We start from the raw sequence: 26,851 nt of genomic DNA, 5'->3' as shown, positions 1-26,851 counted from the left end.
AGAGAGGTGTTACTGAAGTGGCCCGGAGACAAGAAAATCAGCAGTTTTTATACCCTCGTGGAAAATTCGAGACCTTTCAAGAATGAATAGACACACCCCTTCAACTTTATTGGTAGCCTAGGAATTACACATAGAAACCTGAGGAAGAAAGCTATGATTGGAGGAAAATTAATTGCAGAAATTACTGATTGGTTAAATTCAAAACTGGCGGAAAGAGAAGGGTTATACTGCCAACCCAAAAAATGAATGAAAGAAATGTAACAAAAAACAAACTTATGAATACCAAATTTCTTCAAAAAACAGTTCCTTCACTTCGCACTAGGGTGCATAATTATAGTTCTTAGGCAGTGACATCTAGAAGAGGACGTCCACACTTCTTGCTAGATAGTAAACAAAAACACGTCGGAATAGACACAGTTCAGAAAATTTCAAAATTGCACCATTTACCGTAGTGACATCTTTTAAGAAATAGTAGAATTAGTTCAGTTTTCAAGGTTCCAAACTTCTCCTGTAGAGGAGTTTAAATTGGCGCAATATTTGAACTAGCGGCGTGGAGGTGTACCGCCCGGTACAATTATTATTATTATTATTATTATTATTATTATTATTATTATTATTATTATTATTATTATTATTATTATTATTATTATTATTATTATCAATGACGATGATGATGCTTGTTGTTTTAAGGGGCCTAACATCGAAGGTCATCGGCCCCTAATCATCATCAAATTACCGGACGATATCTCACTGAAAGCAATTGGAGGCTTTAAATTAATCAATGAATGTAATTTAATTAACTTACAGAAAACTCACTTATACGTAGGATAATATCAGAAATGGTGGAATTCTAAGAATTCTGTGCACACATTTCTAGTCACTATAAAATATCAAAATTAATTAAGTATGAGGTCACTTGAAAAGTCTCTGGTTTATTTAGGGGGTTTGACAAAGATGATGTCACAGAGCCATGTTGTCCTGCCCAGCAAGGGAGCCTCGGGTCATATTTCGAAGACAAGGGGAGTACCTCACAGCACGTGACATGGCCATTCAGTACAACAGCTGCCTAATACACAGTTTCCATCGCAATCGTGCCCGTGATCAATGGCTCTAGCGATAACAATGCAAGCACAGTATGTATACCCTTGTACAAGGATTATAGCTTGCCTCCTACCTATTACCGGGGCTAAACTGCCCTCCAAGGAAAGACATTACACTTCGTTGTTTGACGACGATAAACAAGGATAGTTACGTTGATAGGCCGAGCTGGCCAGTTCTAATACCAGCGTTAGTTAGCACTTAGAAATATAAATCATATGATAAAGATAATAAAAAACATATCTGTACTTCAGAGTTAAATACTGCAAGAAGCCTAAAATTTTAATTCTTCCGGCCGTAGTATCCACGAATATGAAATCTGCGTATTTAGAATGTAAAATAGTAAAATAGCTGCCAGTGTTCAACCGACAAATAAGGATTCCAGGATTGATAATTTGTTGATGAACTAAGAAATTAATGCATCTCAAGAGTAGCTCACAGCAATCGGGTCACCAATTTCATTCACAGTTTGGGAGGTAAGCTGCTACGTGTCCTATGGTTCGTGCTAGTGGCCCTTATTTAATGAGAAATTTGCCTTTTAATTTTTTCGATTTACTTTACGTCCCACCGACACAGGTAGGTCTTATGGCGACGATGCGATAGGAAAGGGCTAGGAGTGGGAAGGAAGCGGCCGTGGCCTTAATTAAGGTACAGCACCAGCATTTGCCTGGTTTTGCAAATGGGAAACCACGAAAAATCATCTTGAGGGCCGCAAATAGTGAGGTTCGAATACATTGTTTCCCGAATGTAAGCTCACAGCTGCACGCCCTTAACTACACGGCCTTTTAAATTTAATAGCCTCCATAAATGTTGGCAGTTAGGGTGAAAATATCTGTAGCACTGTTTGCTAGTGTCAGTGACGTGGATGTCTCGCGTTCGTTCGTTTCTCTCTTAATATTATCTTTTATCTGTTTTTCTTTGTACTTGCGGACTAAGAAATACACAAATTAAATATAATCCGCAATATAACCTCTTTTATTATGGTCCCATCTTCAGAAATCTTAAATTTGTCTATTATTTTCATAACCACTGCTGTAGTTATCATAAGGTGTGGAGGGAGAGTGAACCTGTTTACCTTTTACAATAAAAAATAAGTGAAAGTGTTATGAATTATTTAGATGAAGTTGTGTTTGCAGTGTTAATTATACAAGTGTACCATATCTCTAATTGGACAATTTCATAAATCACGATAATTTGACGCAAAATGAATCAGTATTGTTTAACAATATGCTATACGATATAGCGTTAATCTTTATAATAGACTACTTTATTCTCCTTCTGCCTCTTTTCGCAAATCTGTGGGGTCGCAGGTTGGAATTTAGTAGCACGTGTTGTCTTGGCCCTGTTTTATGACCGGATGCCCTTCCTGTCACAACCCTATACGGAGGTATATAATCATATAATCATTATTGCGTGGTTGGTAGTGTGGTGCGTTGTCTGAAAATGAAAAGGAAAGTGTTGGGAAAAACACAAACACCCAGTCCCCTACCCGGAAGAATTAATAAGATGCGATTAAAATCCCCACCCGGGCGGGGATCCAACACGGGACCCTTTGAAGCGGAGGCCTCAACGCTGACCATACAGCCAAGGAGTCTCACAATACATTATAATACATTAACCTGGGCAATTCCTAGTTTATGAGGGCAAAGAAAAAATAAAATTTAAACGAGGCGTTGGCACTCTTCGAACCCGGGCCACCCATGCTGAAGTTAGGGACGCTTAACAGTTGACCAGTTCCATCACAAATACACGTACGCATATTGCCAACAGGAGGAACTGCTGAGGATGGAGAAATGTGAGGAGGAAATGAGTTGCAGAAATCGAGAGCAGGGCGACATCAGTATGGAGAAGGAAGAGAGAAGACGGGACTGCGGTGTCAGCGGTCAGGTGGCGGAGACAGCAGAGTCCTTGGTGAGTCAGAACAACCCAGGAAGGAGTGAATCAACAAGTAGGACACTAGTCCGAAGTGAAGTGGATACAGGTAGTGAAGAGGTGACGGGAAGGGAAAGCAGTCAGGGTAGTGACTCAACCTCCCCGAATAAGAGAAATGCAGAAAGAAACCTGGAGAGAAAACAGGCGTTGAATAAGGCGAGATCGTTAAGTTTAAAAGATCTATGGGGTGGGAAAAAAGGCTCTGGCACGGAAAAGGGGAGGATTGGGGGGGAGAAGAAAGGGAAGGAAGGGGAGAGTGACGTGGTGGAGCCAAAAGGAAGAATTACGAGAAGTAAGGGGGGAAGTGGTGAAACGCAGGATAGAGAGGGAGGGGGAGGAAATAAATAACTAGAGATGGCGATAGGGGTGTTGAATATTGAGGGATTGATGGGGAAGTTAGGAAATAGGGAAATTGTGGATCTAGTGAAAGATTTTGAGATAATTGCGCTAGTAGAGACGTGGTTAGGGAAAGGGGTTGAAATTACATGGGACGGTTATAGAGTAGTTAACGTGTTAAGAAAAAAAATAGGGAAGAGAGGCCGAAATCCAGGGGGCATAGTAGTTTTAATAAGAAATGAGGTAGCGGAATGGGTGGAGACGTTACAGACTGGGGTAGAAGGGGTAGTGTGGCTGAGAGTAAAAATGGGGAAGGGGGCAACGGAAGCAATTTGTCTGGCACTGCTGTATAACCATCCGAGTGATTCAGTTTATGCTAATAAATATTTTTTTGACGAATTGATTGAAGAAATAAATACAATTAAAGGGATATATGTAGAAGATGGGATGATCTTATTGGGGGATTGGAATGCGAGAGTGAGCAATAGGGTACCGGTGTACGGGAAAGAAGTAAAAGTAGAAGGGGAACTGCAAAGGAAGAGTAAGGATAATGTTGTAAATAGTTATGGAGAAAGGTTATTACAGCTGTGTGCTATAGAATATTTATTTATTTTAAATGGATGGATGAAGGGGGATAGTGTGGGAGAGTTGACGTATATTACAACAAATGGAGGAAGTGCAGTGGATATAGGAATAAGCTCAGAGATAGCGTTAAGGAGAATAATAAGTTTTGAGGTGTTAGAATGTGGGTTAACGGAACATATGCCTATCAAAATAAAATTGAGAACTTTGGTTGCGGATGAGAAGGGAAAGATGGAGGAAAGTAGGGAGAGATATAGGAATGGTGGATGGAAGTATCTATGGGATGACAATACTAAAGAGAAATTGGGACGACATTTGAAAGAGGAGGGAGATATATTAAGGGTAGGAATTGAAAGGGCGGTAAAAGAGAACGACATGGATAGCGTGGTAAAATTAATAGAACTCCCTGTATGGAGGGTAGGAAAGAAAGTAAGGAGGAGGGTAGAGAAAAAAAAGAATAAAATGAATGGATGGTTTGATGAAGAATGCAGGAGAAAACGTGAGGTTGTAATGAGAGCCCTAGCGGAGTTTAGGAAGGAAGGTGAGCAAGAAAAGAGGAAGGAATATTGTAAATTGAGAAGGGAATATAAGGAGATATTGAATGAGAAGAAAAGAGGATGGAAGGAGGCAGAAGCTAATAAAATAAATAGATATTGTAGAGAGAAGAAATTTGAGAGGATATGGGAGGTAATAAACAAGATCAGAAGAACGAAACCGGTGGGGAAGGGGGATAAAATAGGAGAAAACGAATGGCTTAGGCATTTTAAAAGGCTTTTAGAAGGGGAGGGGAAATTGGGTAGAGAATTAGACAAGTCATATATAGGAAGTGAATTGGAGGTAGGCATTACAATTTTGGATGGGGAGATAACAAGTCAGGAGGTAATTAGAGTATTAAAAAATGCTAGACCCAAGGCTGCAGGAGGTGTGAACGATATTCCCAATAGTGTATGGAAGGAGGTTGGGGCAAATGAATCGATGTTGAGGGGGATCGTGAAGTTCTTTAATAGGTTGCTGGAAAAGGGGAAATTTCCTAGAGAATGGAGGAAGGGGGTATTATGCCCTATTTATAAAAATAAAGGAGCTAGGAGCGATCCTAACAACTATAGAGGAATTACACTCCTAGACTCGTTGTCGAAGGTGTACACAGGGGTTTTGGCGAATAGGATAACAAGATGGGCGGAACAGTACGGTAGGATATCTGAGTTCCAAAATGGATTTAGGAAAGGAAGGTACACAGTCGATAATGTTTGGATTCTGGACACTTTGATTACAAAGTATGTGAGGATTGCAGGGCGTAAATTATATGTAGCAGCGATTGATTTAGAAAAAGCCTTCGATACGGTCAGTAGGGAGGCGCTATTTTTGAGACTAAGGGAGGTTGGAATGTAAAAAAAAATGAGGGTGGCAATACAGACAATTTATGAGGAAGTGTTTGTGATGATTAAATTGCAGGATGGAAGGTTGAGTAAGTGTTTTGAATCTAAGAGTGGGGTGAGACAGGGGTGTAAACTATCCCCGATATTATTTATATTATTTATAAATAATATTTTAGAGGGTCATGGTGGAGAGGCTTGGCAGTGCCCTTGGATAGGAAAAATGGAGGTTCCGGGGTTGTTATTTGCGGATGACCTATTGATTTTGGCTTTGACGGAAAGGGGATTGCAAAAAGGGTTGGACAAGGTAGTTGAGTATACTAGGAAGTGGTCTCTCAAAGTAAATGCAAGGAAGACTCAGATAATGGTATGTAGGAAAAGGGGTGGAAGAAAGAATAAGGAAGTTTGGAGGCTAGACCAGGAAAATATTAGACCAGGAGTAAAAATGGAATATCTAGGTGTAATAATTAGTAAGAATGGTTCTTGGAAAAATCAGTGTAGGAACGCAAAATTCAAAGGTAGAGGAGCTCTTGCGGTAGTGGGGGTTTTAGAGAAGAAATTCCCAAATGTTAAATACAAAATTCAGAAAACGGTGTTCAAATCACTGGTAATGGGCAAAATGCTATTTGGGGTCGAAGTATGGGGAATGGAGGAGGGCAGGGGTGAACTAAACCAGGTGGTGGCGAAATTTAGCAAGATTATGATGGACCTACCGAACTGTACAGCCAATGCCGGTGCCAGATTAGTCTGTAAAGAATCGATAGAGGTTGAAATAGCTAAGAGGGTGTTTAAGTATTGGATTAGATTGGAGGAAGGGAAGGGCGGGGCATTAGTACAAGAAACGTTTAAGTTTCAGAAAGGTATGACGAATGAAGGTTACTGGGTGAATAAGTGCAAAAAATGGTTACAACAGGTTGGTTTGGGGGAATATGGAGAGGCCTGGGGGGGTGGTAGGAATAAATGGGTATGGGAAAGGATAAAGGGAAGACTACTAGATATTGAAAGACAGAGCTTAATAGGGGAATGTAGAGAGAGAGTCTCTTTATCAGTATTAAATAAATTGGTGGAAGTAATAAACCCGAAAACGGAGTTTGAGGGTAGAAGGGATAAGAGAGGTCTGTATTGGTGGGTTTTGGGGGTGCCGATGAACAGGGGATGGGTAGGCAGTGAGAATAGTGATAGATGTGTGTTATGTGGAGGGATGTGGGAGGATCTGCATATTTTTAATCAATGCCGAGCTTTGGAGGAGATAAAGATTAAACTACTGAGTAAGAAGGAGCTGGATTTGATAGGGGAAAGTTATAAGATGACATCTTGGTTATGTAGAGAGTGGGAGAAAGGAACGAATATAGCGAAATTCTTAAATGTGGCCAGAGCTATATTTATAAAGAAATTGAGGGAGTAACAGGGGATGTGCAGATAATGTGGTTCTTGCCGAGGGAGGAAGGGGGAGGGCATTCTGCTCAGAGGAATGGATATCCGCCCTGAGCAGATGCGGGAAGGGGATGATATCAGAAAAGGGGGCTGTAGTGTTAGGGGAAAGGGGGTGAGCACCTTGCCCTGTGGAAAAGGTGATCCGCCTGGGGCAGGGTGTTGGGAAGTAGATAGGGAAGTAGTAGGAGGGGAGGAGGTGATAGATTAATGACTTCTGGAATATGAGAGCAGAGGTGTATAAGAGAAGAGTTGGTAACAAGGGAAAGACTGAGAAAATTAGGTAAGAGTTGAGAATAGGGGAGGTTGAGTTGGCTTGAGGGTAGTGTAAATTTAAGAAGCTGTTCTTAGTTTAAGTTTACCGTGGATGGTAGTAATGAAGCTTAGGTAAAAAAAAATGAAAAAAAAAAAGTAGTGAGATGGCTGAGCGAACTAATGAACTTGGAATGGAGTACTATTTGTTTGTGTGTATATGAGGTGTAAAAAAAAGTATTTGTGTGAGGAGGGAGGATAAAGATGGTGTGTGTAATAGTAATTGAGATAGATTAAGGGGGACTGTAGTTAAGGAGAAAATGTTGGAAGTATAAAAATTAAGTTTAACAGTTTGAGGCAAGTGTGGTGTTGTAGATTGTGAAGACTGAGTGAACTGATGGACTTGGAATGGAAACTGTCTGTTTGTGTGTAAGTGAAAAAAAAAAAATTGTTGATGTTTAAGTCTTAAGTGCAAGAAGGTGAGATGTAGTGGGCAGGAATAGTGCGAGAGAGGAGAAGGTGGCGTATCAAGGGAAGAGGGAGGGGTTGGGGGCTTGACCCAACCCAAAGAAGCTAGGCTTAGCATGTCTGCACGGCAAGAAAAGAAAAAGAAGAGGGAAGGTAGTGAGCTGACAATGAATAGAGAAGGTGTGACGTATATAGCGGAAGTGTGTGACAAGCCATGTGATGGGTCGGGTTTCCGCCAAGCTGGCTTGGCACACATGGTAGGTAAGGAATACATTGTCAGCAGGTGTAGGTGAGAAATAAGATCAGTTCTCACGTGGCGAGGCTGGTCCCTGCGATCAACGGGTTGGTGGGCATGTATTCCATACCAGGGCTGACGCAGAGACCGGTCTACTATATATATTTTTTTCTAGGTGGTTGGTAGGAATAGGGGAATAGGGAAATAGGGTAATTTGTAGTGCGGTGCTTTCTGCACGTTTGCCGGCTATCCGCGTGCGTGTGGGAGGACACTGAGTAGATTTAGAGGTAAATAATTTAGCTAAGTAGTTTTAGGAGAGATGTAGTGCCTAGTGTTTGTTTGTTTGTTCTTTTGTTTTTGGGTTTCGCTCTGTCTGTCTTTATTACCTGTAAAGCCGATGGTGTATTCTAGGGTGGGTAATAAAGATATGTATGTATGTATGTATATTGCCAACAGGTGTTGAACATCCTTTGTGAAGTTTTGTCAGTTACAATCAATCAATCAATCAACCAATCAATCAATCAATCAATCAATCAATCAATCAATCAATCAATCAATCAATCAATCAATCAATCAATCAATCAATCAATCAATCAATCAAAATTTAATGGAGCTATTTCTTGCTTTTGTAAGGCACGCACTTCGAGGAGGGTGGAGGCATCTGCTATCTGTAAGAAACTGCGCGTTATTGTAGTGGAGGATAGTACTGTGTGTGGTGTACGAGTTCCAGAGATGTTGGGGACAGTGCAAATACCAAGTTCCTGAGCCAAGGGAATTAACCATTTAAGGTAAAATTCTCCGGCCCGGCCGTAAATCGAACCCGGGATTCTCTGAACCGAAGATCACTATGCTGACCATTCAGCCAAGGAACGTTTAGGACAGATTCTCTGTCACTTGCCTACCTATGCTTTTCTCAAATGATTTCAAGGAACTTGGAACTCCAACAGTCATGTAAATAATTAATATGTACCTACATAAGAACTGTATAATTACGTTCTTACTCATCTCATGGGATAAAATAGGTTAAATATTTTTATCATTTAATCCGTTTACCCTCCAGAGATGGTTCCCTCCCCCCGCCCCGGCTCAAGGGCAGTGTCCTGGAGCGTGAGACATTTGGTCGGTAATATAACTAGGAAGGAGGACCAGTACCTCACCCAGGCGGCCTCACCTGCCGTACCCTTATGTTAGGTACCATTGCAACATTTACCTAGGGAAGAAGTGGAAAAGTACGGAAAGACACTTCGAGGATGCCTGAGGGGGGAATCGATCCCCCTCTACTTAGTTGACCTCCCGAGGCTGGGTGGACCCTGTTTAAGGTCCTCAATTTTCAAATTTCGTAGCAGAGCGGGGAGTCGAACCCGGGCCTCAGCGGGTGGCAGTAAAATAATTTGTAAGTAAATGTTTACCTTCATTTTATTTGGAAGTCAGTTCCGTTCGCAACCCATTCTTATACATGTCTCTTTCATTTCATTACGGCCCAGTGTTACAGAAATACTGAATTTAAGTGGTGTGAAGGTACTGCTGTATATAAAAACGAAACAATGTTTCATATAAACAAGAACCGGACGTATTCAAGCTCTTTAGCGATCTTCACTCGTGAAATTACCAGCGTTTAATTCGATTATGGCACTGGATTCATCAACTGAATTGGTACATCTCTGCAAGAAGCTGGCAGCTAGTGTGCCGGTCAGACACCGCTACAAGCCTCGTTTGATGTACATACAGTATATTGACAGTGCACCAGAAGTGATAATGCATGTACCTCCACTTGCTATAAATGTCTGCCTTGAGCTTTAGCATCAAAAATTAAGTTCCCAGAAGAGGACCATCATTTATTTTCATCGTTTGTAAAGATGATGTCAACAAAAATTAAAAGTACATCTCTAGCCTCTTTTAATACACCACGCAAGTACAAATCCATTTTCTCACTCATCAGGCCATTGGCAATACAAGGAGTAAATATAATTAATCATCATCATCATCATCTAAAGGCAATACCTTGTCGCTGTAGCCACATCTGACGATCTTCTGCTAGCCTTGTCGTGTTGCTATATGAACCACTTGCCAGTTCACCGACGGAGCTCCTGATGTACGACATCCTTGTTTATCCCTTGGGTCTCTTTCTCAGTACTTTATCTTCAATGATAGTTTGGAGAACACAGTCATGTCTCAGTACGTATCCGAAGAAATTTTGTTTTGCTCTTCTTCATCATATTTAATGAACATCGATCCTGCTTTACGTTCTTTAAAACAAGGTCCTTTGTTTTTCTTTATCCATTAAACTTGTTTTTGTAATTCTTCTCCAGAACCACATTTCCGCAGCCTCAAGTTGTGTTTCTTCCTGTTTCCCCAATCTCTAGGTTTCCCATCCATACTGTAGCACACTCCAAGCGAAGGTCTTGAGAACTGATTTTCTGGTTTCCAAACCGAAAAGGCTGTTTAGCAATACGTCTTTCTTATTTTGAAAGGCTTGTTTTGTTACCACAATTCGTTTATTGACTTCTGGAAGGACCTGTTAACCGAGGTAATTGCACTACCCAAATAGGAGTATTCTTTGACTTGTTCTATCGCGGTGTTATTTAATTTTAGGTGTGTACTACCTATAGGCTTTTTTGTCTACTAGCATGTCTACTATCATGAGAGAGGAGAGTTTGATTTTATAAATCTATGAGGATAGATGAAAAGACACGACAAAACGGGTCGTCTACTCAATCGAAACACTAACATCTGAATAATAAAGATTAACTACGTCTTAGCATCTTACTCATTTCCTTTTCAGAATTAGCTAAGATAACAATAACACCTGCAAAGCGGATACTGTGTACCTGATACCATGAACATTCTTCTTCTTCTTCTTTATATGTTTACCCTCCAGGGTCGGCTTTCCCCTCGGACTCTGTGAGGGATCCCACCTCTACCGCCTCACTGGAGGAGAAGTGGGAAACCACGAAAAACCACTTCCAGGATGGCTGAAGTGGGAATCGAACCCACCTCTACTCATTTGACCTCCCAAGGCTGAGTGGACCCCGTTCCAGCCCTCGTACCACTTTTCAAATTTCGTGGCAGAGCCGGGAATCGAACTCGGGCCTCCGGGGGTGGTAGCTAATCACACTAACCACTACACCACAGAGGCGGACCCATTAAAATTCACCCTTTTAGTATGCCCTTTCATTTCTCTAACACGATAAACCGGAAATGCTTTTTGACCGAGACATTTCATATTTCACGGAAGTTAATGGAACATCAATGGAAATTTGTTTAACAGTAACAGAATATATAAAAAAACATTATCAATGAGGAGGTTCTGGAGAAGATTCTTAATTAGATAACTGCTTGAATACACAGTACAAACAAATGGATAGATTTCTCATCTTTCTCTGAAATGTTTTATATTTCCACAGCAGCCTTGACAGATGATATCGTTGTCGTGATTTACATTTTTCCTCACTCACAAAAAGAATACCAACGGAGATTAAAAGTAAATATTACGTAATTGCATTTACAAAAAGGATATGACAATTAAAGAACTCAAAGTCGTCCTCCTAATTACTTTTGTACAAAGAGAAGAGAGTTTGTTTTTATAAATCTATGAGGATAGATGGAAAAGCACGACAAAACGCAATTCAAACACTAAGATCTGAATAATGAAGGTTAACTGCATCTTTATAGCGCTTTATAGTTAGGAGGGCATTACGAATAGAATTAGAATAAGTATCAAATTGGAATGAAATTAATTTTTATCATCTTAAAACGTAAAACTCTTTCACGATCACTAAATGACATAATGGTATGTTGGGGATATTATGCTATCTTATTATTATCAATAATGTTCACCCCCGTAGCTTAACGGTTAGTGTTATTAGCTGGCGTCCTCGGGGGCTCTGATTCCATTCCTTGTACTGCCAGAAATTTAAGAATGGCAGCAGGGCTGGTACATGGTACTTGCAGCTCACCTTCATTGGGGCTGTGCGTGAAAGGAGCTGCACCACCTCGGGATAAGGACATGAGTTTTCGTTTTCTTTATTATTAATAATTAATAATTATAGGGCTAAAAATATCCCAGGCCTACAATAGAAGTCTGCTGTGATAGAGCATGCTATATAGTATGACCATCAAATCATTTTTGCCATATATAAAGAGAAAAGTTTTTACACCAAGAATTATTTGTAAAGTGACAGAAATTGCTGAACATTCCAATAATTTGCAAAAGAAAAGAAAAAAAGAAGAAAGCGTCTATATATTGAGAAAATCATGGCTGCCTTCATAGTTTAAGTTTTCAGCATCTTTCTTCTTGACCTTAGGGGCCATCGTATGATCTACATTTTTGACAGGGCCCTGCTATCTTGAGTCTGTTTACTATGAAGTGACAATTGGCAGTGATAGGTTTACTGTTATCGCTCTGAGGACAACCTTGGTTGCAAGACTGAAATGCGTCAGGTTGTAATAATTATAACACGTTCTGGTATCCCCAACATATAATTATATGTCAACTTATTTTTTGTTTGTTTTTAAATTACTATTTGCTTTACGTCCTAATGACACAGATAGGTCTTTGGCGGCGATGGGAGAGGAAAGACCTGGGCTCGGGAAGAAAGCGACCGTAGCTTTAATTAAGGAACAGTCCCAGCATTTTCCTGGTGTGAAAATGGGAAATTACGGAAAAACACCTTCAGGCCAGCCGACAGTGCGATTTCAACCCACACTCTCCCGAACGCAAGATGACAGTTACGCAACAGGAGAGTTAGTATTTATAAATTTAAGAGGATAGATGAAAAAACACAACAAAACGTGTAGTCTACGCAATTCAGACACTAAGATCTGAATGTTGGGGATATTATGCCGTCTTATAATTATTCATAATGTCTGCCTCCGTAGCGTAACGGTTAGTGTTATTAGCTGCCGTCCTCGGGGGCCCGCGTTCGATTCCCGGTACTGGCAGAAATTCGTTCGGGTTTTGTTTGTCTTCTTCTATGTTCAATCATATTCTGTATTCTTATTCAGAAATGAACGATCCTGGAAAGGAAAATCTGTGTACTTTGACTGATTTTGAACACAAATACAACGAGAGGGAAGAGAAATATCCAATTGGAATATCTTCTGATCCGTTGAAGATTTCGAGATTCTGTTCTAATATTCTGAAATAGTATCAAGGATTCCTTAAAAATATATTTCCTATTTTCATTGGATTAGTAATAATGGAAATTTTATTCCAATTTCCTTTCCTTAAATAGAACCATACCGGGCGAGTTGGCCGTGTGGTTAGGGGCGCGCAGGAAAGGTCTAGGAGTGGCAAGGAAGCAGCCGTGGTCTTAATTAAGGTACGGCCTCAGCATTTTCCTGGTGTGAAAAATGGTAAACCTCGGAAAACCATCTTCAGGTCTACCAACAGTGGGGTTCGAACCCAGTATCTCCCGGATGCAAGCTCACAGCTGCGCGACCCTAACCGCACGGCCAACTCTCCCGGTAGTCAGAGGATTTTGATCGCGATGTCAACTCCAGGGCAATAATAATAATAATAATAATAATAATAATAATAATAATAATAATAATAATAGTAATAATTGAATGGCCTCATATTCCATGTGGAGACATTTTGATTTGACACCATCTAGGCTGCGCAGGTGTCAATTTCGACAGTCTGTTTTATTATACCAATTGGTAGATGAACGGAACTCATTTAAACATCTTTGGCCGAGTGTTTATTGATTTTGTCGGGTGAACACCATATTTGTCACCAGAGTAATTTTACATGCCGACATCGTATGATATGGAGCATTGAATGGAATTTTTCCAAACTTCAAAAATCCGATTATCTCTGCGGGGCTTGAACTCGCGACTTGGAATTCGGAGGGCGATACTCTACCACCGATTCATCTGTTGCAAGGTAATCTGATCCGAAATTGTAGCAACTCCAGTCTTGATATTAACTTGATATTTAATACTAACGAATTAGTCGTTACCCCTGTCAGTCTGTTGATGAAGTGTTTCTAAGGTGTATATAGCTGGATATGGATTAAATAGTAGAAAATCATCACCGATGCACAACTTCATTGAATCAGGATATCAGGTGTATTAACGCTTAACATGGGTGCTTAGTCTCTCCGACCATGCCACATGTTTTTACACATTTTGGGCGAATGATGGGGGTTGCAAACCTCTTTCACTGCGTACCTTCCTCTTCCCTTATCTAGTTTGACTTCCCACTCTCGATTTGTGAGATCAGTTAGCCTATAGAACCGGAAATAATAGCCGTTTGGGTCTGCCAGACTTGGCGCCAGTATTCGTGTTACACATCTAAGTGGATACACATTTCTATAAAATTACATCTGCGTACATTAGGGTATTAAAATAATGTTTCATATGTTGATTACTTACTTATTGGTGGGTTTAGTGTGATATTTTATATTAATAAAATTTTATTTAGTGAACTATGGCCAGTGAACAAGAAAGTGAACTCGTAAGTGTATTACTGGAAGAAGACTGTGAAAGCGATTTGGAATCCAACACTGACGAATCAGATCGGGAAGAGAAACATAATGTGATTCATGTACAGAATAGAGAACGAGACTATTGCAAATTTTGTAAAAGGTTATTGTCTCATGTTCTATGTCATGCTGATTTTTCATGCCAGGAATGTCGAGTTTCCAAATAATTTACGAATAGAAAATTCAATTATAGAATTTCATGCCCAGAGTGATTACTTTTTGAAAGAAATATTTTGCATTTGGTGTTTTGCTATTTTAGAATATGGTTTAATATCAAATAATTTCAAATTTTAGACACTAGTATTGTTATGTAATACAGTCGAACATCGATATCTCGAACCTCCATTAATCGAATTTTCAGTATCTCGAAGGAACTTCCATTTCCCGGCCGTTTGTCCTATTCTTCAAGTGTATTTATTTCTCTATTCCTCGAAATTCGGTTACACGAATTTCTTGATTTCTCGATTTCTCGAAACAAACGTTTCTTCCCTTGAAACCAAAAATACTCTAATTCGAATTTTGTTCAACATTAACTGTGCAATACCGCATTTGTGGTTTGTGAGGAACAGTTAACAAGTAAGGAAACGGTTACAGTGATGCTGGGAGAGAATATGACGGGAGCCGAAAAACTAAAACTTCTAGTGATCGGATAAACGGCGAAGCTCCGTCGTTTTCCGGGTGTGAATTCATTACCGGTCACATACGAAAGCAACCCCGGAAGTCATGGATAACAAGCTCCATTCAGAAATGGCTGTGAGGTTTCGAACCTACATACTGTACCAGTAAAAGAGCCCGACTTTAAGATTTATTTTCAACGTAAGCATGGAGTAGTTCTCAGGGCTAAACTGGATGAATATTAGCTAGGGCTTGGTACAGGAGGCAGGGTCCTATCTACAAGAAAAGTTTGAATCTGACTTGATAAGAGTTTATTCATGTAATGCATATTAAATTGCACATCACCTCATGGTAGATAGGGGTTGTCTTCCACACTGTCCTTTAAATGGCCCGGGTCTCCAGCTCACCAGGCCGCACCGGCTGGAACACGTTCCAGAAGACGCCCAAGTACTCCGTCAAGATGTGGATGGACCATCCAGGTTGGTTGCATGGAATACGCCCCAAATTCCCGATGCTCGGGATGACTTCCGATGGCTCCTGACGATGTTGCAGGTAATCACATTACCCAAGTACAATGAGGTTGATAGAATCAATGCTCACAAAACTCCGAAAATGTGTTCTTCGTCACTCGCAGAGTTTATGACTCAAAGTTCATGAAAACCTTGAATAATTAGTTTCCTCACCACTAGTAAAATCACTAGTCAATGTTCATAAAGACTTTCAAGAATTCACTCTTTAACTCTCATAGAAATGACAAGTCCACTAAGACTTTCAATAATGTTACAGTCCATCAATGGCAAAAATTACAAGTCTTTAAGTAATCACTGGCAAAAATCACAAGTCTATGCTCATGGAAACTTCGAATAAATTTAGAGTTCATCACTCGTGAATATTACAAGTCTTTGAATAATTACTGGCGAAATTTTAGAGTCCATCACTGGTAAATATTACAAGTCCCATTTATAAAGACTTAGAAGAATTCGTTCCTCAACACTCGTAAATATTACAAGTCTCATTTATAAAGACTTAAGAAGAATTCGTTCCTCAACGCTCGTAAATTAAGACTTCGAGGAAATTCAGAGTTCCTCAGTGAGACTATAACCACACGAAGATAGCCTCCGACGAATATGGCAGCGAGTAGAGTCACGTTGACTACTCGACTGTGACTGACTGACTGACTGACTGACTGAGATATCAGGCTATATTGAGCCCTCCTTATATTCGGTTTGGGGACATCTACGTCACATATGCCGTGAAGCTGGTTATCTCCTGAATTCCACGACGGACTTTCTTGAAATTCAAGCATTGCGACGTTTATGATTCCCTTTAAAATGACACGTTGTTCAAGTCGCTACCATAATTATTATAGGAGTTAAAAATTTTTTCCGTCGAATGTTCGGGAAGGTGTGACGCTTGAATCTAGAACATACGAGTTCAGGCCAGCGGCACGTGGCATGACAGGCGGGTGATCTAACTAGCCCCTGCAGCTACGTCACACATACAGCTGTTCTCAGCTTGCTCGCTCGTCCCGCTGAATGTAAACAAACCAGGCTTGCACGGAGTAATACGCGTGATGATTAAATACAATTATCTCTCAAAAAATATGCATGTACAGGTCGTAACCGGTACAATACAGAGTCATTCGAACATAAATTACGGAAAAGAAGGGTAACAGTAAAGAACAGAAGAGACTAACGAATTGTTTCCAAAGGCGTTAAAAGAGGTATGCTTGTTTCTCTACTGTATGTATCGTATTCTATCTTCTAGAAAGTTACTTTAATAAGGGTCATAATTAAAGCGATGCTGTAAAATACTAGTTCGTTAGTATATTTTAAATACTGTAAAAATACTGTATTCAGTACAAGCCCGTAGATACATATGATTCAGTTAGGCGCTATATAAGCTCAAAACGGTATTACCGAACTCGATACCTGCAGTCGCTTAATTGCGGCCAGTGTCCAGTATTAGGGAGATATTGGGTTCGAACCGCACTGTCGGCAGCCCTGAAAATGGTTTTCCGTACTCTCCCATTTTCATACCAGACAAATGCTGGGGCTGTACCTTAATTAAGGCCACGGCCGCTTCGTTCCCACTCCTAGCTCCTTCCTGTCCCATCATCGCCATAAGACCTATCTGTATCGGTGCGACGTAAAGCAACTAGCATATTAAAAAAATGGATACATGAGTCTGTGAGACTAGGCGCCAGCACTCAAGTCTCAACGTAGAGCGCCAGTATTGCAGTGTTAACAAAATTCGTTCATATCGTTGCAGTCAGCTTGAAAAATAAATTATTTTCTGAGAGCTCCAGAACAGTTTTTTTTGCAAGTTGCTTTACGTCGCACCGACACAGATAGGTCTAGGAAGGCTAGAGTGGGAAGGAAGCGGCCCTGGCCTTATTAATGTACAGCCTCAGCATTTGCCAGGTGTGAAAATGGGAAACCACGGAAAGCCATCTTCACAGCTGCCGACAGTGGGGTTCGAACCCAATATCTCCCGAATAACGGATACTGGCCGCGCTTAAGCGACTGCAGCTATCGAGCTCGGTCAAGAACATATTTCAAACACTGCAGTACATACCTCATATACATTATTCTATACAGTCTATTTCAAACTCATGGATAGATATCAAAGTTCTGTCTGCAATTTAGTAGCGGTGGGCACATGTGGTATGCAAAAGTGTTGGCAATAGTAGTAAATTTGACAACACTGCCTCATTGTCGGTAGTGGTAATGATTTCACCGATGATTATTATGTTCCAAATGGTTTACCAACATGAGTTCATTAAATTTTATTGGTTGTTTATTCACTGTAATGCTAATTCAATCATGCTGTAGCACAATACTTTTGGTGATAATGGTGCACTAAATGTACCATTCATGTTCGTACTCTGTTGCTTCGTAGAGAAAACAGTACACCCTGTTCCGAACTCCACATTACAGCTTTTGAAAGGAAATTTATCTGAACAATGTTTACAGGGGATTATAACATATTAATTCATGTCCAAAGTTGGGATTGCTATTCTCCGTATCACTCAATAGCTGAACCAAATGCATTTCTTACGTGTTAATATTTGTTTGAAATAATTGGATTAAGTATGGGATGAGGATGCTACCTGGTCGAGGTGGTAAAGGCGTATTCGGCTCGCCCGGAAGGACATGGGTTCGATTCTCCGTCAGGAAGTCGTAACATTTAAGAAACGAGATTTCCACTTCCGGAGGTGCATATGGACCTGAGCTTCACTCAGCCTACACCAAAAATTAGCACCAGGTTAATTCCTGGGGGCAAAGGCGGCCGAGCGTAGAGCTATCCACTCTACGCCATCAAGTGCTGAGGTTACGGATAGTGGAAGCCTTTACCTTCCACTCCTACAAGCACCTTCATGGCCTGTACGGAGATGACTTTGCTCTTTATGGGACCAGGATTAGATTACATTAAAAATTTACATTTTCCGTTTGCAGAGGGAGTATGGTGGATCAAAATTATTTGTAAATCTTATTTTAAATATAAATTCATACCTACTGTATTGACATGACTGTTGATCATTATTCTAATGGAAACAAAAGATTTGCAGGTGTGATGTATGTACGCTCTGTACCCATTGAGTTTCACAGTTTCAACTCGTTGCATTCAAGTATATTCCAGTTGCGCTTCTACAAATCAATTATTCCATCCATTTAAAAATGATGCTAAGTTCATATTATCAAAATAACTCTACACGTCGTCAAACAAACTAAAAAACTACGTCAGTAAAAGGAATAAGTAACTTCGCTACGACGTACTTTGTCATTTGCTCAAGATTATCTATTTCCAAGAGTTCGTCACTCGGAGTTTATTTTACGAGAAGTTTAAGAAGAAGCTTCCTGTCAGCGGGCATATCTAAGGTGGGGTGTGGAAGGGGCTCTGCCATCCTAACATTTGTTCTTCCCTGGACCTGCAGCCGTGAAATGAATCCATAAGAAAATACAATCATACGCATTTAGTAAAAATCAGTGTATACAGAGAAACGTTGCTTAAAAAAAGTAAAGTTTATTTTATCAGAAGACAAGATACGACCTCTTGGGTTGTCGTTGACGTCATCTATTCAGCCTGCTGTGAAGTTCTGCGAAGAAAGAGACTTGTATTGCGGAGAAATTAATGATTGAAAATGAATATTCATTATGGCGGAAAATTGGTCGGGTGAAACAGACATTCCCATAACTGCAGTGAATCCTATGTCTACATATGACAAACAATATTTTCTTAATATCTCTGTTCATGTAAGTATATTCTATCAGCTGCTTTGTGACTGCTTCTCCAAGTATAACATTATCCACACTGAAACAATTGAAGACGTATCTAAGAAGTACAAAACCTGAAAAACGATTAAATTGACTTCTGTTTTTGATTAATCATGAAGAATAAGTTTTAGATAAATTTTCAGGTATTCCAAGAAAGCATGACTTTGAACATAGAGATACTTTATAAAACAATTATTCAAAATACGTGAACAATATTCTTATTAACAATTTGCAAAATCTTCGTTATAAGAAGCTGTACTGTTATACAGAGTTATCACACGAAATCAGCGGGATTAGTAATTGTGTGTGTTATTGTTGTTGTGCCTCGTTCATTGGTGTTCTAAAATTTAATGCATGTTCGTGTCTTTCGGCCTCACCCTTAAAATATAATTCTGTATACGCACATGTATTTTCTATAGAACATTCCACCACAAACATGAACTATGAACACAAATACAGTAAATCTTAAAAATGAAGTATACTTTTAATTCGATTTTTTTGGCCATTTGCAACAGACCTGAATTGCTTTCCTTCCCCGAGAAACAAATATTTTCGTCACGAAGTATTGAGGCATTTGCCCGAATAAATCTGGTAACTGAACTATATCATCAAATATGTTATACCGGAAGGTTAAAAGAATTCTAGACCGAGCGATGGCGCATACACAGATTTGATAAAATCATTTTCACATCGAATATAACTGAATCTGAAAAGTTGAAAAGGGCAAACTTTCTCAACCTAGGAGATGTAACACAGTGCCGGGTGTCCTTAAAATAACTGTTCAATGTAGTGTAGAGGAAATTTAGGAATTACAGGGTAGTTTCATCTGTCCGGATATGTTAACAGTCTTAACACACGTGTCTGGAGCACTAACAAGCATCGTGCCTTCTTACAAGATCAGAAGATGCGTGTTACAGGGGCGAATTTCTTCCACGACTTCATCAACGCAGAACGTTACCACGTCGAAATTCTGGAGCTTTTCATGACCCAACTCAATGAGCGTGAGATTCAAGAAGGCTGGGTCCAACAAGACAATACGGAGCGTCATGAGTAAACACGTCTGCAGGACTCAGGACTGCCGTAAGTACCACTTAAAATTTCAAATGTAAAATCTATATTACACAATTACTTCTTGAACAAGCTGTACTTTTAAATGACCGCAACATCCCAGACGCCGGGCAGAGTGGCTCAGACGGTTGAGAAGCTGGCCTGACTCCAACTCCGCAGGTTCGATCCTGGCTCAGTCCAGTGGTATTTGAAGGTGCTCAAGAACTCCTGCGGAACAAAAGTCTGGCACCTTGCCGTCACCTAAAACCGTATAAGTGGTTAATGGGACGTAAAGCAAATAACATTATTATTATTATTATTATTATTATTATTATTATTATTATTATTATTATTATTCATCTGTTTACCCTCCAGGTTCGGTTTTTCCCTCGGACTTAGCGAGGGATCCCACCTCTACCGCCTCAAGGGCAGTGTCCTGGAGCTTCCGACTCTTGGTCGGGGGATACAACTGGGGAGTATGACCAGTACCTCGCCCAGGCGGCCTCACCTGCTATGCTGAACAGGGGCCTTGTGGAGGGATGGGAAGATTGGAAGGGATAGGCAAGGAAGAGGGAAGGAAGCGGCCGTGGCCTTAAGTTAGGTACCATCCCGGCATTCGCCTGGAGGAGAAGTGGGAAACCACGGAAAACCACTTCCAGGATGGCTGAGGTGGCAATCGAACCCACCTCTACTCAGTTGACCTCCCAAGGCTGAGTGGACCCCGTTCCAGCCCTCGTACCACTTTTCAAATTTCGTAGCAGAGCCGGGAATCGAACCCGGGCCTTCGGGGGTGGCAGCTAATCACGCTAACCATTACACCACAGAGGCGGACATTATTATTATTATTATTATTATTATTATTATTATTATTATTATTATTATTATTATTATTAAGATCCCAGTCATTACTCTGTTATAACGGTTATCATGTTTAAATGGAATGAGAATGATATGCAAAGATAATCTCCATTAAATGTTACAATTTATTGTTTTCTCAATTTGTCTGCAAGGAATTTAACGAAAATTCGAATCTACGACTGGGAACTTTCCCGATAATTATGATAATTATCTCCAAGGAACTCACTTCGCTGAATACGGTATAGCACAACTTTTATGGATTCACTGCTGAAAGGGAAGGGGTTGCCTGGCTGAGGCGGTAAAGGCGTACTCGGTTCGCCTGCAAGGACGTGGGTTCGAATCCCCGTCAGGAAGTCGTAAAATTTAAGAAATAAGATTTCCTATTCCGGAGGTGCATATGGCCCTGAGGTTCACTCAACCTACCCCAAAAATGAGTACCAGGTTAATTCCTGGGGGGCAAAGGCGGCCGGGCGTAGAGCTAACCACTCCACCCCATCACGTGCCGAGGTTAACAATGGTGGAAGCCTTTACCTTCCACTCCTCCAAGGGCCTTCATGGCCTGTACGGAGGTGACTTTGCTTTTTTTTTTTGCTGAAAGGGAGGATCGAGGTTCAGTCACAAGCTCTAGCTGGAGTTTGAGCAATCCCATAGAGGGAAGCTACAGACTTCTAGTTTTTAAGTAACTGACTAATATATTTGTTACATTTTTAAATTTTTACTTCCTACAATGATAGGGTGCCCAGGTAGGGGCAAATATACCATAACACTTGAATATTGAATTATGTTCAAACATGAAGATTATTCTGGAGTTAATCCTTCTCATATGCAGTATTGTAGAGGTGATTTCTAATCATTTGGGCGTAGCGTTTAATGGCCAAGGCGGCTAAATCACAGTACAGATTGTTGGGAACGATCAAACTTTTGAAAAACTCAACTAAGAATAATGATTCCAGGATATCTCAAGAGTAGCTCACAGCAATCGGGTCACCAATTTCATTCACAGTTTGGGAGGTAAGCTGCTACGTGTCCTATGGTTCGTGCTAGTGGCCCTTATTTAATGAGAAATTTGCCCTTTAATTTTTTCGATTTACTTTACGTCCCACCGACACAGGTAGGTCTTATGGCGACGGATGGGACAGGGAAGGGCTAGGAGTGGGAAGGAAGCGGCCGTGGCCTTAATTAAGGTACAGCCCCAGCATTGGCCTAGTGTGAAAATGGGAAACCACGGAAAACCATTTTCAGGGCTGCCGACAGTGGAGATCGAACCTACTATCTCCCGAATACTGGATACTGGCTGCACTTAAGCGAGTGCAGCTATCGAGCTCGGTAATTGATTTTATCAAGTCGTTCATCAGTATGACCAATCCTCTAACGTAATATACCTGGTTAACTTTGTTTTCGACCACCCTGTGTAGTGGGAAGAAGTTTTGTTTTGGTACTTTATTCTTCTCATTTTCTACGATGGAACTGTGTCTCAAATTCGGTCCTAAGCACCCTTATCTCTCATATATTTGCCCTCAGCGATCACATCAATTAGGCCCTGTGATTTCCTTCGTATTCACAGTTTAAAACATGAGTTCGATCCCAGCCGTCCAGGTAGAAAAAAAAATCCTTCTTGTTTCAGACTTAGAACTGTCACCACTGATGCTGCTGATGTGCTTCATATTTTTGTGTACCATGACGTTCCGAGCGCTCTGATGGTTGTGTCAAGAGAAATAAAAGTAAATTAACGAAAGGCACTTCGCATAGCGGGACAATTAGAAAGGTATAGTTAAAATAATTCATCTGAAAGGGAATGTATAAAATATGGTACTCAAAGGAGTATTAAAAATATAAATGTTTCAAGGGATATGTACCAAATACTATAGCAGCATCAGTTTGTCTTACCTTACCTTTCAACATGACAAGAATTGTACATCACACGGACATTCCTAAATACTTCAGTCAATCGGAATATGTGTGTGAGGGTAAGGAATAGAACAATCTGTTCAGCTTAACATGAAATGCCCCTCAGTTATTTGTAGTATGGATGAATATTTCTAAAAAAATTGCCTACATTTCGGGTGGGAGGCAGTTCATGCATCGTAAAACAGATTAAAAACTTCTTCACGGCAGTGTATTCATACATTTTTTCTCTCTTACCACTACTCAGCGGGACCGAATTTCTTAGAAACCGGTAGAACTGTAGGTAGTAATGTATATATATTTTTTGTATTAGCCAAATATTAATTTTTAGTCTTTCATTGCTCTTAACATAAGCTGTAATTTCAGATCTTTTATGCAACAATTAGAGTTAATCAAAACTTCAGTTTTAAACATCGCTCGTTTCGATGTCTCGGTGACAGCATGTCTCAAGTCGTGCGGCAAGATTTTAAAAGACGAGGAAAGTACGTGGAGTGTTGATAACTATCGATGTTTTATTTTAGTGCCATTTGTTAGCCTAATCCTGAGCCTGAATGGCGATAGCATCAGCAGTTCCGTCGATACAGCTTATGAACACGTAACAAATAATTCTGTAAATTCTGTTTGAACGTTAAATTTACGGAAAATGCCCAATATTCAAGCTGGAGACGTCCGGTTCTTAAGGAAATGTTCACTATATTATACACTCCCAAATGACACAAATCAGAAATAGGACATTTTCGACTTAAGGTTTAATTTTCAGGTCACTCTCACATCTGTAAAGTAAAATAATTGCTCTAAATATGTATCACCTGCTGAATAATCTCTTTCTCTCCCTCTTCGTAAGCATTATTCAAGGAAAATAGTGAAGATAAGCCATGCTACAAATTTTTAACACAACTGAATTGAGTCACTGTAGAAAAATGGCTTTAATTTTTAGGAACATGTGAATTATACCACTAGACACCTGTTAATTAAAATCTGACTGAGGAACTGACCTGGCAAAATCAGGGAGTACGGAACTACTACAACAGTGGTACAGTTCATTTTTTTTTCATTTAATTTCATTGCTAGTCACTGTGATTAAAATAAATCTTGGACTCACCCTGTCCAGAGTACAAACTCGATGTTCTCTCCGTGCTTGCTGCGCATTGCTGAGGCAGCAGAATCTACAAGGGCCAACGGGGAGTCACAGTTGAAGTCTCCGAACCTTCCTGCCGGCTTGGAGGCGCCACTGAGTCCACTTTCTGTCGCTCGGCAGCCTGCAATGACAGACACAGAGCTATAACAAGCAATTTGAAAACAATTTTAAATAATGGTTGCAAACAAGATACAGGTGTCACAACTGTATCGAACAAACAGGAATGCATTATACGAAGTGTTGACGAACATAATATTTCAATGCGTGGAAGAAATGTTTTATACACCTTGTTTCCTCAACATTAATTTCCAAACCATACCCTTTTAAAATTTACTTTGCACAATGGATTACATTTTGTAAGTCTTCGTCTGAGTGTACAGTGAAACACTATTGTTTGCATACGGAATGTTATTTATTAAATTCCCATTGATTGAGATATATTCCAAACTCTACTAAACACCTGATACGTTTCATTATGTTTGTCCAATTGTAAGTTCCTTTTAATGTTCATGTCACTTGTCCCTTTCCACCATCTTGGGGATATTTTCCTTTTCTGTTTTCTGTGTTTCTGTTCTCTTACCACCAGCATTCATCTTCATGTTTTTGTCCTTTCCCTTTTTCTCTATTTATGTTCCTTCTTATCCTACACTTACCAAATCAAGATTGAATATCGTTGGGATGAGTGTCTCAAACAGTTGAGGCACTTGACCTTCTGTCCCCAACTTGGCAGGTGCGATCCTGGTTCAGTCCGATGGTATTCGAAGGTGTTCAAATACGTCAGCCTAGTGTCGGTAGATTTACTGTCACACAAGAGAACTCCTACAAGGCGAACTTCCGGCACGTCAGCCCTCCGAAACTCGTCAAAGTAGTCAGTGGCACGTAAAAACCAATAACATTATTATTAAGATTGAAGTTCTTTCGAACTGGCCCCTCAATAAGTGACGATGTCCCAATTTACAGAAAATAATTATTTACATTTAACCTTCTTGTCTAGTGAATCGAACACACAGAAGTGACATCGTAAATTTTCCGGAGTGTAAGTAATATATTGGAGGGTTTCTTATAAGATACTTCCCTCGAAATTTGACAGCTGTACGAAACCTTACAAGAAGAACTGCCAAGACAGTCTACTATGGCACTTACTTTTATCTTATTGGTAAAAACGTTGTAGAGTTCCACAATAACGTTTTACCATAATCATTTGTCCATGTTCATTGAATTTGATGTGTTGAAATCCTGTACAAAGTGCTCTAGATATGCGAGATGGGTGGCCTATAGCAACAGGTGCTTCGAAAAAAGAAATGATTTCCTGCCCGAACTACCGATGTGTCTGAAACTTCTCTCTTTAGTGTGTGCAGCGGGATCATCTACCCTGAAGGAGATAACTTCGAATAATAGAATCAAAAAAGAAACTCAAATAGACTGTGCAATTTCGTTACTATGCAATTCCATTTTATTGACAAAATATGTTTTTCAAAATATTTACTCCCTTGTTTTACAAAAAGCACTATACGCCTGTGGGTATCTAAAGTTCAGTTCTATAGACTATTATTTCCTGTTAGCAGTGTGGTGTTATGTGTATTCAGGCACTTGATGGGACAAATACCCAGTCCCTGTCAGAGGTATTAACCTGACTACCGAGTGAGTTGGCCGTGCGGTTAGAGGTGCGCAACTGTGAACTTACATTAGGGATATAGAGGGTTCAAGCCCCACTGTTGGTAACCCAAAGATGGTTTTCCGTGGTTTCCCATTTCCACAACAGGTAAATGCTGGGGCTGTACCTGATTAAGTCCACGGCCGCTTTCTTCCTACTCCTAGCCCTTCCCTATCCCATCGTTGCCGTAAGACCTATCTGTGTCGGGGCGACTAAAGCAAATAAAAAAAAAGCAGACTTGGTAAAAATCCCCGACCCGGCTTAGAATCAAACCCGAAACCTGTTGAACTGAAGATGCTCACAATTCAAACAAGAATCTGGAATTTGTATTAAGAACTGTTTAAACTTTTATATGTCTCTTTGACGGTGTTAAATAGACATTTCACTGTATTTGAAAGTGTCAGTTCGTTATTGATGTCAATTCTGTGAAGACGAAAACTGAGCTGTACTGAAACTACTGAATAGATAACTCTCTAGTTACATTACAGTTAACTATTGCGCAATTTTGACGGTTTTCTGGTGTACATTTATGCCTCGTTTCAGTCAGGACATACTTATTCAAGACAATGTAATAATGCTTATGATTTTACGTCCCACTAACTACTTTTACAGTTTTAGAAGACTCCGAGGTGCCGAAATTTTGTCCCGTGGGAGTTCTTTTACGTTCCGGTAAAATTACCAACACGGGGTCCGACTCGTTGGCTGAACGGTCAGCGTACTGGCCTTCGGTTCAGAGGGTCCCGGGTTCGATTCCCGGCCGGGTCGGGAATTTAAACCCTAATTGGTTAATTCCAATGGCACGGGGGCTGGCTGTATGTGTTGTCTTCATCATCATTTCATCCTCATCACGACGCGCAGGTCGCCTACAGGTGTCGACTAGACAGACCTGCACCTGGCGAGCCGAACCCGTCCTGGGATATCCCGGCACTAAAAGCCATACGACATTTCATTTCATTTTCACCAACACGGGGCTGACGTATTTGAGCACCTTCAAATATCACCGGACTGAGCCAGGATCGAACCAGCTAATTCGGGCTCAGAAAGCCAGCACCTTAAGCGTGAGAGCCACTCAGCCCGGCTTAAGAGAATGTTCTCTCAGCCCCTCAGGATGAGATCGGACTTCAATCTATGTCGACCAAATAAGCTAAAAGTAACGTTTTAG

The 26,851-nt window shown here is 40.4% G+C and overlaps 1 protein-coding gene across 1 annotated transcript in view; it reads right to left on the bottom strand.

The window, feature by feature from the left end:
• The window catches only part of LOC136879213 (cyclic GMP-AMP phosphodiesterase SMPDL3A), a 580,372-nt gene that overhangs the window by 517,089 nt on the left and 36,432 nt on the right, over positions 1-26,851 (bottom strand). Inside the window, exon 3 of the mRNA XM_068229077.1 lies at positions 24,000-24,156. Coding sequence (XP_068085178.1) covers positions 24,000-24,156 — 157 coding nt within the window. The remainder of the gene's footprint in view (positions 1-23,999; positions 24,157-26,851) is intronic.

This window comes from Anabrus simplex, chromosome 8, assembly GCF_040414725.1.
Source record: "Anabrus simplex isolate iqAnaSimp1 chromosome 8, ASM4041472v1, whole genome shotgun sequence".
Taxonomy (NCBI): Eukaryota; Metazoa; Arthropoda; class Insecta; order Orthoptera; family Tettigoniidae; genus Anabrus; species Anabrus simplex.
This window is presented reverse-complemented; position numbering and strand designations above follow the sequence as displayed.